Consider the following 12500-nt stretch of genomic DNA (forward strand, 5'->3'; position numbering starts at 1 on the left):
GGGTTCCAAAACTGGAGATGAATTAATTTGGTGAAATTTTTTTTAAGCTATAAAAGTTTAAACTGTTGAAGCTCATTTCTGCCACATAAATGCTTTAGTAAATCATAATTATGATATGATTATGATATAATTATGACAGCTGACATTATGGCACAGGAAGTGAAAATTATGACATGAAAATATTGACAGTCATAATTACGATATAAAAAGTAATTAAGTAATTATGAGTCACACCACAACTATAACGATAATGACACGGAGGAACGATATCGCTAGAATCACTTTCAGAGCGATTTCCCTCAAAACAGAGTTAAGCTAAAGAGAGTTATTAAGCTAAAGAGAGTTATTAAGCTAAAGAGAGTTAAGCTAAAGAGAGTTAAGCTAAAGAGAGTTATTAAGCTAAAGAGAGTTAAGCTAAAGAGAGTTATTAAGCTAAAGAGAGTTATTAAGCTAAAGAGAGTTAAGCTAAAGAGAGTTAAGCTAAAGAGAGTTATTAAGCTAAAGAGAGTTAAGCTAAAGAGAGTTATTAAGCTAAAGAGAGTTAAGCTAAAGAGAGTTAAGCTAAAGAGAGTTAAGCTAAAGAGAGTTAAGCTAAAGAGTTATTAAGCTAAAGAGAGTTATTAAGCTAAAGAGAGTTAAGCTAAAGAGAGTTATTAAGCTAAAGAGAGTTATTAAGCTAAAGAGAGTTAAGCTAAAGAGAGTTATTAAGCTAAAGAGAGTTAAGCTAAAGAGAGTTAAGCTAAAGAGTTATTAAGCTAAAGAGAGTTAACCTAAAGAGAGTTAAGCTAAAGAGAGTTATTAAGCTAAAGAGAGTTAAGCTAAAGAGAGTTATTAAGCTAAAGAGAGTTATTAAGCTAAAGAGTTATTAAGCTAAAGAGAGTTAAGCTAAAGAGAGTTATTAAGCTAAAGAGAGTTAAGCTAAAGAGAGTTAACCTAAAGAGAGTTAAGCTAAAGAGAGTTATTAACCTAAAGAGAGTTAAGCTAAAGAGAGTTATTAAGCTAAAGAGAGTTAAGCTAAAGAGAGTTATTAAGCTAAAGAGAGTTAAGCTAAAGAGAGTTAAGCTAAAGAGAGTTATTAAGCTAAAGAGTTATTAAGCTAAAGATAGTTATTAAGCTAAAGAGAGTTAAGCTAAAGAGAGTTAAGCTAAAGAGTTATTAAGCTAAAGAGAGTTATTAAGCTAAAGAGAGTTAAGCTAAAGAGAGTTATTAAGCTAAAGAGAGTTAAGCTAAAGACAGTTAAGCTAAAGAGAGTTATTAAGCTAAAGAGAGTTATTAAGCTAAAGAGAGTTAAGCTAAAGAGAGTTAAGCTAAAGAGAGTTATTAAGCTAAAGAGAGTTAAGCTAAAGAGAGTTATTAAGCTAAAGAGAGTTAAGCTAAAGAGAGTTATTAAGCTAAAGAGAGTTAAGCTAAAGAGAGTTAAGCTAAAGAGAGTTAAGCTAAAGAGTTATTAAGCTAAAGAGAGTTAACCTAAAGAGAGTTAAGCTAAAGAGAGTTATTAAGCTAAAGAGAGTTAAGCTAAAGAGAGTTATTAAGCTAAAGAGAGTTAAGCTAAACAGAGTTATTAAGCTAAAGAGAGTTAAGCTAAAGAGAGTTAAGCTAAAGAGAGTTAAGCTAAAGAGAGTTATTAAGCTAAAGAGAGTTAAGCTAAAGAGAGTTAAGCTAAAGAGAGTTAAGCTAAAGAGAGTTAAGCTAAAGAGAGTTAAGCTAAAGAGAGTTATTAAGCTAAAGACAGTTAAGCTAAAGAGAGTTAAGCTAAAGAGAGTTATTAAGCTAAAGAGAGTTAAGCTAAAGAGAGTTAAGCTAAAGAGAGTTATTAAGCTAAAGAGAGTTAAGCTAAAGAGAGTTAAGCTAAAGAGAGTTATTAAGCTAAAGAGAGTTATTAACCTAAAGAGAGTTAACCTAAAGAGAGTTAAGCTAAAGAGAGTTATTAAGCTAAAGAGAGTTAACCTAAAGAGAGTTAAGCTAAAGAGAGTTATTAAGCTAAAGAGAGTTAAGCTAAAGAGAGTTAAGCTAAAGAGAGTTATTAAGCTAAAGAGAGTTAAGCTAAAGAGTTATTAAGCTAAAGAGAGTTAAGCTAAAGAGAGTTATTAACCTAAAGAGAGTTAAGCTAAAGAGAGTTAAGCTAAAGAGAGTTAAGCTAAAGAGAGTTATTAAGCTAAAGAGAGTTAAGCTAAAGAGAGTTATTAAGCTAAAGAGAGTTATTAAGCTAAAGAGAGTTATTAAGCTAAAGAGAGTTATTAAGCTAAAGAGAGTTATTAACCTAAAGAGAGTTAAGCTAAAGAGAGTTATTAAGCTAAAGAGAGTTAACCTAAAGAGAGTTAAGCTAAAGAGAGTTATTAAGCTAAAGAGAGTTAAGCTAAAGAGAGTTAAGCTAAAGAGAGTTATTAAGCTAAAGAGAGTTAAGCTAAAGAGTTATTAAGCTAAAGAGAGTTAACCTAAAGAGAGTTAACCTAAAGAGAGTTAAGCTAAAGAGAGTTATTAAGCTAAAGAGAGTTAAGCTAAAGAGAGTTAAGCTAAAGAGAGTTAAGCTAAAGAGAGTTATTAAGCTAAAGAGAGTTAAGCTAAAGAGAGTTAAGCTAAAGAGAGTTATTAAGCTAAAGAGAGTTAAGCTAAAGAGAGTTAAGCTAAAGAGAGTTAAGCTAAAGAGAGTTATTAAGCTAAAGAGAGTTATTAAGCTAAAGAGAGTTATTAAGCTAAAGAGAGTTATTAAGCTAAAGAGAGTTAAGCTAAAGAGAGTTATTAAGCTAAAGAGAGTTATTAAGCTAAAGAGAGTTAAGCTAAAGAGAGTTATTAAGCTAAAGAGAGTTAAGCTAAAGAGAGTTAAGCTAAAGAGAGTTAAGCTAAAGAGAGTTAAGCTAAAGAGAGTTAAGCTAAAGAGAGTTATTAACCTAAAGAGAGTTAAGCTAAAGAGAGTTATTAAGCTAAAGAGAGTTAAGCTAAAGAGTTATTAAGCTAAAGAGAGTTAACCTAAAGAGAGTTAAGCTAAAGAGAGTTAAGCTAAAGAGAGTTATTAAGCTAAAGAGAGTTAAGCTAAAGAGAGTTATTAAGCTAAAGAGAGTTATTAAGCTAAAGAGAGTTAAGCTAAAGAGAGTTATTAAGCTAAAGAGAGTTAAGCTAAAGAGAGTTATTAAGCTAAAGAGAGTTAAGCTAAAGAGAGTTATTAAGCTAAAGAGAGTTAAGCTAAAGAGAGTTAAGCTAAAGAGAGTTAAGCTAAGGAGAGTTAAGCTAAAGAGAGTTATTAAGCTAAAGAGAGTTATTAAGCTAAAGAGAGTTAAGCTAAAGAGAGTTATTAAGCTAAAGAGAGTTAAGCTAAAGAGAGTTATTAAGCTAAAGAGAGTTAAGCTAAAGAGAGTTAAGCTAAGGAGAGTTAAGCTAAAGAGAGTTAAGCTAAAGAGTTATTAAGCTAAAGAGAGTTAAGCTAAAGAGAGTTATTAAGCTAAAGAGAGTTATTAAGCTAAAGAGAGTTATTAAGCTAAAGAGAGTTAAGCTAAAGAGAGTTATTAAGCTAAAGAGAGTTATTAAGCTAAAGAGAGTTAAGCTAAAGAGAGTTATTAAGCTAAAGAGAGTTAAGCTAAAGAGAGTTAAGCTAAAGAGAGTTAAGCTAAAGAGAGTTATTAAGCTAAAGAGAGTTAAGCTAAAGAGAGTTATTAAGCTAAAGAGAGTTAAGCTAAAGAGAGTTAAGCTAAAGAGAGTTATTAAGCTAAAGAGAGTTAAGCTAAAGAGAGTTAAGCTAAAGAGAGTTAAGCTAAAGAGAGTTATTAAGCTAAAGAGAGTTAAGCTAAAGAGAGTTAAGCTAAAGAGAGTTATTAAGCTAAAGAGAGTTATTAAGCTAAAGAGAGTTAAGCTAAAGAGAGTTAAGCTAAAGAGAGTTATTAAGCTAAAGAGAGTTATTAAGCTAAAGAGAGTTAAGCTAAAGAGAGTTAAGCTAAAGAGAGTTGAGCTAAAGAGAGTTAAGCTAAAGAGAGTTAAGCTAAAGAGAGTTAAGCTAAAGAGAGTTATTAAGCTAAAGAGAGTTAAGCTAAAGAGAGTTAAGCTAAAGAGAGTTATTAAGCTAAAGAGAGTTAAGCTAAAGAGAGTTAAGCTAAAGAGAGTTAAGCTAAAGAGAGTTATTAAGCTAAAGAGAGTTATTAAGCTAAAGAGAGTTAAGCTAAAGAGAGTTATTAAGCTAAAGAGAGTTAAGCTAAAGAGAGTTAAGCTAAAGAGAGTTAAGCTAAAGAGAGTTAAGCTAAAGAGAGTTAAGCTAAAGAGAGTTATTAAGCTAAAGAGAGTTATTAAGCTAAAGAGAGTTATTAAGCTAAAGAGAGTTATTAAGCTAAAGAGAGTTATTAAGCTAAAGAGAGTTATTAAGCTAAAGAGAGTTATTAAGCTAAAGAGAGTTATTAAGCTAAAGAGAGTTATTAAGCTAAAGAGAGTTAAGCTAAAGAGAGTTAAGCTAAAGAGAGTTAAGCTAAAGAGAGTTAAGCTAAAGAGAGTTAAGCTAAAGAGAGTTATTAAGCTAAAGAGAGTTAAGCTAAAGAGAGTTAAGCTAAAGAGAGTTATTAAGCTAAAGAGAGTTAAGCTAAAGAGAGTTAAGCTAAAGAGAGTTATTAAGCTAAAGAGAGTTAAGCTAAAGAGAGTTAAGCTAAAGAGAGTTAAGCTAAAGAGAGTTATTAAGCTAAAGAGAGTTATTAAGCTAAAGAGAGTTATTAAGCTAAAGAGAGTTAAGCTAAAGAGAGTTATTAAGTGGTATATTTAAGTTGACGCTAAATAATAGTTATTTATTGCATTTATAAAACGCATGACATTATAAAGGATTATTATGGGGTCGACCAGAGCTCCAGTTCCTGAAGAAACACACACACACACACACACACACACACACACACACACACCCGTTCTCCTCCAGCTTTATGGCAGATGTGAGCGCCACTGGTGAATAATGCTCTAATGCTGCATTGTGAGCGATTACAATAATCTGACACGTCTAACAAAAGCGGCGGAGACGAACGCAACGCTTCATCACTGCTGTCAATCACTCAGTCGTGCGCGAACAGAAGATTCCAGAACACGCAGAACTGCATCTCCAGCGCTCATCATAAACATGCTCAGGTGTTCATATACAGCAGCTTTTCCTCACGGAGGATCGATGCGTCACACACACTCTACCGGTGCAGTGGAGCCGCGCTACACACTCCCAAACACCAGACCGAGTGTCCGACACACACTACAGCTGCACTCACACAATCATCAATACTGACCAACATCATACTGTTAAAAAACAACGACAAGAAAAAATAAGAGTCTAAAACTAAACAAAACTAAAACATTTTTTATAAAATAAAATATAAAAAAAATACTAATACTAATACTAATGGGGTCTAACACAAAACAAAGCAAAAAATATTATATAAAAAAAAGGGTCATAATATTAATATGAATAAAAAATTATATTATGATGTGTGTGCGTGTGTATTGTGTCGTTCAGTTCATCTGGTTAAATGGGAGGATGACAGTCATTATATATTAATAATAATAATAATAATATATGAGAGAAAAAATAGTGTCTAATACAAAAAACAAAATAGAATAAAAAATAGGCCTTAAAAAATCAAATCAAACAGGTGTAAAACTAAATAAAATACAATAAAAAACCTGAATAAAAAAACCCCTGATAGGATCTAACACAAAACAAAGCAAAAATATTATAAAATAAATAAAAAATAGAATTAAATAAAAAAATGAAAGAAAAAATAGGGTCTAAAACAAAAAACTAATTAGAATAAAAAAACTAAAAGTAAAATAAAAATTTATTGTTGAAAACAAATGATTGTTGACATGAGGAGAGTGAATCTCTCCGTCACGCAGAGCAAGAGTTCACTCACTCAGGCGGCGTCGTGCAGATCTTTATCACAGCCGGATGCTTTAATTCTGATGCTTTTAAAGTTCAGCCTAAAGCAAGCCAGCAAACCAGCAGCGTTATGAAAGAATATCACAAACTTTCTGTCGATTAAATATCAATCATCAGCGCGACCGTTTCTGGTTCTGACACCACATGTATGCTTCACTGTAATTATGTCATTTTAACTGTAAATATATAAAACCGGTTCACTGATTAACAGTAATTTTTAACTGTAATTTTACATTAAACATTTGAGTTAAATGTACCATTTTAAGAACTAAAAAGATTATAATTCACAGCGAAAAGCCATAAACTGACATTCCCAGAATTCCCTGTTTGATGGTTGTTCATTTGAATAACCGTTTCTTCTTGTACTTCATAAATTAATGTTGATTGCATTATTTTAGTGTTTAAAATCTTGTCTTTATATTGTCCATCAGTGTTTTTATGATGGACGTCAAAACGGCTTTTGTATTTTTTTTGTGTAAATTACAGTATTTTGAAAATTAATTTACATTTTTTACTCTTTTTTTTTTTTACTGTTTTTTTTTGTCAATCACATTTTCAAAAAACATTTTTTTCTGTTACAGTGAAATGATTGAGAGTCGCATGAGGGTCATTTAAGGACTTCCTGGAAAACAGCACAGAACCGGAGACCGGGAACAATCCCTGAGACGAGCCGCTCATCCGCTCACAGACGCTACGAGAAACACTGACTAGATTAAGACAATCATGGTTTATTATGAGCGAATGCATCATTTACGTACAGAAAAAACCTGCAGTGGTCTTACTTGATATGAGGATACATGAACATTCATATTAGAAATACAGGAAGAAAATGTTCCGGATGCGTCCGTCAGTGTCCATGATCTGAGAGTTCATCGAGTCTCTAGTGATCCTATAATCCTGTGATCTGAAACGGGCGTCTCCGGGTGTCTGAAACAGGTAAAAACATCATTACAAAGCATGTTTTAACCCTAAAAACCAGAGTCTGTGTTTGCTTGAGTTTCAGTTCACATTGGCTAAACCAATGAAGCACAACAGGAAGTAGAAACTCCACTCATTTTCCAACAGTATCTGCTTCTCGTCAGCACACCTTATTTAACATCATTCTCAAAATAATCATGTTTAACAGCAGAATTCATGGTGAAAAACTACATTTCCCATGATGCTGTGCTGAAATTCCACTAATCAGAATCGCGACGAGCAAAACGTGCCAAAAGAGCTTGTAAGCTCCGCCCACTCTCATGAATCGCCACAAATATATATGCATACTCTGCAATTAACTTAAAATATACTGTTTTTATATACATAACGTTAGGCTGAAACAAGCTACATTAAACACACATCAGTCGCATCTCTGAGTTTTACATCAGGCAGAGTTTAGATGATGATGATGATGATGATGATGATGATGCTGATGCTGATGATGCTGATGATGATGACGGGCTTGTGTTGTGCAGGTCAGCTCACCTGTCTCCGGTTTCCAGTGTTCACCAGAGCTGGTCCCGGTCCGGGGAGATCTGTGCCGACCGAAACATGGGAAATGAAAGCCGGAAACGGCATTAGTTTAGTGTTTCATACAGAGCAGAAAGATATCCAGCTCTGAGGTTGGCCTGGTTAATCTGCCGGCGTCTGAAGATAACCGCGGATATTCGGGATCAATAATTAGGCTCCAGACAGGTTTGGCGAGGCCCTTTAAATAATTGATAGACGTTGAACGAGCTCATACAGTCGTCATAACCAGGAGAAGGACATTTGCATTGGGTTACTATTAAAAGCTTCTAATTAAAGCCTTTAGCGGACTCTGACGGGCGAAGGGTGTTGCGGTGGCACACGGGGCATTAATGGGGCTAAAAGCTTCATCTACTCGTGAGGTGGGAACAGATGATCCCGAAGACTGACGGACGTGACCTTCAGCTGACCCACACACAGACTTACTCGCACTCGGAGATAAGATGATTTTTCTGACCCTAGCGGAGGTTTTCATTTCATCCACCCTTGATTTTTAAGCAGAAACATACTTATTTTGTTCAGAAAACAAGCCATTTTGCTTTTCCAGTAAATTAATCTTTTAAGAATGGTTAGAGTTTAGTAGATGAAATTACTAGAGCAACATGTACTGTATGTGATAAAAGCTGATGAATAGTGTTAAGAAAGCACATCAAATGTTATTATATGCAACAAAAATGACATAAAACATCAAATGTGAGGGCTTTTAGTGCCTAGATTATGCTATTTTAAAGGTTTCTAATTTAGTTTTGAAGCTTAGAAGACTAGACTAGATTGATGAAGACTAGATTTACATCTGTTCTCAGAATTGTGAGATATAAACTCGTAATTGCGAGTTATAAAGTCCAGTTCTAAGAGAAAAAAGACTCAGAATTGAATGTTTATATCTCACAGTTCTGACTTTATATTATTTATATTACATGAATCAAAGGTCAAAAGCTCTTTTCCCTCAGTGTCTGAAACGCTTCGTTCGGAGATTCAGCCTCTCTAAGCTCCGCCTCTCTGAGAGCTGCTCTACTGTGATTGGTCAGAAAGCAAACGCTCATTATCATATCTGAATCTCAGCTCTTGATCTCAGTGATGTGAACAGTAACGATGGCGTGGGTTTCACCGTATCAATCTCAGAAAACAGTGTCTTCTCCACACGAACAACACGAGCCAAACTCTTCCAGTCTCAGATACACTACAGTGTTTGAGGGCGGAGCTAAGAGACGCTGCTCAGCCAATCAGGACCAGAGGCGGGCATTATGCAAATTAGTTACATGTGAGATTGGAATTACTGACTGGTTTCAGCAGTTTCTTCTTTCTTTTAGGAGACAATCATTTATTTGTCGAATAACTTTACAGAGCTTTTACATTCACATCAGCTCTATTACACACTGCATGAACGGGAATGTTTGTAAAAGTCAAGTCTCCTTTATTTATACAGCGCTTTTTACAACACAGAGTGTTTCAAAGCAGAGATAACAGGAATATAATGCAACAAAGTTTGTTTCTAGAAGAAAATAGCGCCACAGTCCAGCTTAATTACGTTCAGTGATGCTTCATTTGTGTTGTCAAAAAGTTATTCATTTAGTTCATTTCTATATATATATATAGTTGCTCTGGAGAAACAGTGATCTCATCGTCCAGCGCAGTTCAGTTCTCATTAGGGCTGGGGGAATTAACGCGTTAATCTTTGCGATTAATTTGAAATGTTTAACGCGTTAAAAAAAATTAACGCATTTAACGCAGCACAATTTTTTTTGCCTCGTTTTAATGATTTCCTGTTGCTGCTGCTATTGAAAAGGCCGTCCCGCCCCTCCGTGTTCGGCGATCACGTTTCATTCTCGCGCAGCTTTCATGAGCTGGTCTTTTCCGCTCCGTGTGTGCGCCGCGCTGTGTTCCGCGTGTGTGTGTGTCGGCTCGCTCTGTCGTTAACGGCCCAGCGGCGCGCTCTCCGTTCCGTGTGTGTGTGTGTGTGTGTGTGTGTGTGTGTGTCGGTGGCTCTAACGGCCCAGCGGCGCGCTCTCCGTTCCGTGTATGTGTGTGTGTCACGTGTGTGTGTGTGTGTATGTGTGTGTGTCGGCGGCTCTGTCGACAACGGCCCAAACGCTTCAATCATGTACCGAGCACTGGAAAAGTAAAGTCCACTCAAATAACGTGAAATTCTGTTTGCTGAGCTGGTATAGCCATGCTGGGCAGCAATGGTAAAATTACCTGCTCTGATTACAAGCTCTGGTAATAATAGCTTTGTAGGACTATATTTTATTTTGATAATTAGTTACAAAAAATAATAATAATCTGTTAAATTGATTATGTTGATTGATTATTGAAAAAAAAATATTGATATTGACGTTTAATATAGGGCTATTTTCTGTTCCTTTTTTTCCCTGTGTTGTTTAACTAGGTGATTCTGAGTTAAAAGGAATAGTTCACTTTAAAATTAAAATTCTGTCATCACTCACCCTCATGTTGTTTTAAACCTGTATGAATTTCTTTCTTCTGCTGAACACAAAGGAAGATATTTAGAAGAATGTCAGTAATCAGACAGTTTCTGGGTCCCATTGTCTTCCATAGTAGGACAAATATATACTATGGAAGTCAATGGTACCAGAAACTGTCTGGTTACTGACATTCTTCTAAATATCTTCCTTTGTGTTCAGCAGAAGAAAGAAATTCATACAGGTTTAAAACAACATGAGGGTGAGTGATGACAGAATTTTAATTTTAAAGTGAACTATTCCTTTAAATATTGATGATTACAAGCTTGGGGGAAACGCAATTAATTGCAATTAATTACAGAAATTGTGCAATTAATTAGTTAATTTTTTTTAATCGATTCCCAGCCCTAGTTCTCATACAATGCTGTCATCAGATCAATATTATTGTTGAATATTAAATTTTATAAGAGCATAATGGGCCGGTTTAAATCATGCACAAAGAAGCAAAGCTATTTTTGACTCCCCGGAGATTAGTTCGAGAGTTGAAAAGACGGTATTAAAGGACATTGATTTCTTCTCTACGGTTGGTTCTACTATGTTATATTGAGTCTTATTTGTGTTTTATGTGCAGGTTTTCCTATCTGGTTGTTGTGTAAAGTGTCTGTTGTAAATGTGCTCTACAAATGAAGTGAGCTGGAACTTGACGTATCTGCTGAAAGCCTCATACCTTGGTGGTCTTGACCTTGTTCCCGGTGGCGCAGCTCCAGCCTCTGAGATCCGGCAGAACTTTACACTCCTCTCCATCCAGACACGGGTGCATCTGACACCACCACTTCTGCGCCACGATCGAGGCTGAACACAGAGAGAGTGTGTGTGTGTGTGACGGGTCAGTGTGTGACTCGCAGGTGTTAGAGACACGATGGAGGACATTAGAGCCCAACTTTAATTTGCAGAGAATGTCAGAGACAGAATGTCAGTGATAGGTCAGACGGCACTCAGGGGCCCGATCCCATCAGAACCGGCCCTCGTCCTGCTCATTAAAGGGATAGCTCACACAAAAATTAAAATTAGCCTATGATTTACTCTCCAACTCAACCGGAGCGGCTGAGTCCGTGGACATTTTCAAGAAACGGCTGAAGACGCATCTTTATCGGCAACACTTGATCCATTAATACTATAACACTTTATCTTCTATTCTATCTTTATTTAAAAAAAACACGTATTGCGTTAGATTAAACTGAGAAGGGTCACAGCACTTGCATATTATTGTCCTATCGTTAGTTTCACTGTTCTCATTTGTAAGTCGCTTTGGATAAAAGCGTTTGCTAAATGAATAAAAGGAAATGTAAAAACTCATCCTAGGTGTATATGACATTCTTATTTCAGACGAACACAATCAGAGTTATATTAAAAAATGTCCTGTCTCTTCCAAGCTTTATAATGGCAGTGAATGGCCGTTTCTGTTTTGAAGTATCGAGTGCATCATAACAGAATGTCAGATACACCTACTGTAGGACGGTTTGAGGGAGAGTAAATCATGGGCTGACTTTCATTTTTGGGAGAACTATCCCTTTAAGATTCATTTCATAGAGCATCCGCGAGCCGAAGCATTATGGGTGGGATGATCACAGTTTAATCAGCCGTTAACGTTTCTTCATTAACAGACAGACATTCTTCCAACACTACATTTTTTAAAGTGTATCATTCATATTTTTATTTAAAACTGCACCGGATGCATTATCTCCAGCTAACAGGGGTATCTCAGAATTAGTGACGCATGATTTATCAGCCACCGTATCGGTATCGGCCGATATATGTTCACTTTTAATGTTATCGTCTGTCATATTGGCTACATAACATCATAATGAGAACATTATTATAATTGTGTGTTTAGGACGTGGCTTTTAATGATGAGACTTCTATTTTTGTAATCAGGCTCTCAAACATTACATAAAAATTTGGGTTTATATTTATCAGCCAATATATCGGTTTTCGGCTTTCAAATATAAAGAATGATTGGTTATCGTATCGGCCAAATTTTCACCTCGCTGCATCCCTACTCAGAGTATCGGTGGTGTGTGTGTGTGTGTGTACCGTCGACGCAGGACGGAGCCGCTCGGGTCGTTCCCGCCACTTGTCCAGGGAAGCAGGAGCACTTGACCGTCAGCGATCGCTCCTCGATCTTGTTCCTATTGCAGCAGCGATGCAGCGCCACCACCTCACACGTGCCCGAACGCACCTCCCGCACCACTGCACACACACACACACACATAAAACACTTCAAATACTACTGAAATATAGTGTCAAATAGCTAAAATAACAATATATAGGTATATATAGTGTGTGTGTGATTGAGTGAGTGAGTGTGTGTGTGTGAATGAGTGAGCGAGAGTGTGTGTGTGTGAGTGTGTTTGTGATATTCATAAAAATATAATTAAACTAAAATAACAATATATAGGCCATTTTAAAAACTGACAAGAAAATGTTAACTATAATAAAAATGAAGAGAAATCCTAAATTAAAAACTCTAATAGAACATCAGTGATCGAATCGTAGAGATGTAACCCTGAAGTGACGTGTGACTGATGTTGCTTTATTCACTCAGAGCTGTGATGATGATGATGATGATATTAGTGTTGAGCTGATATCGAACTATTCTCACTACAGCAACTGAATTATTTACATGC

General features: G+C 35.6%; 1 protein-coding gene across 1 annotated transcript in view; it reads right to left on the minus strand.

The window, feature by feature from the left end:
• Positions 1 to 6596: 6596 nt before the first annotated feature.
• LOC308689433 (chemokine-like protein TAFA-2) overlaps positions 6597 to 12500 on the minus strand; it is an 18387-nt gene continuing 12483 nt past the window's right edge. The window contains exons 4-7 of the mRNA XM_081363134.1: positions 11908 to 12063; positions 10541 to 10665; positions 7352 to 7401; positions 6597 to 6814 (exon numbers count right to left, since the gene is read on the minus strand). Coding sequence (XP_081219260.1) covers positions 7372 to 7401; positions 10541 to 10665; positions 11908 to 12063 — 311 coding nt within the window. The 3' untranslated portion in view covers positions 6597 to 6814; positions 7352 to 7371. The remainder of the gene's footprint in view (positions 6815 to 7351; positions 7402 to 10540; positions 10666 to 11907; positions 12064 to 12500) is intronic.

This window comes from Scardinius erythrophthalmus (genome assembly GCF_964197995.2).
Source record: "Scardinius erythrophthalmus genome assembly, chromosome: 4".
NCBI classification, from domain to species: Eukaryota; Metazoa; Chordata; class Actinopteri; order Cypriniformes; family Leuciscidae; genus Scardinius; species Scardinius erythrophthalmus.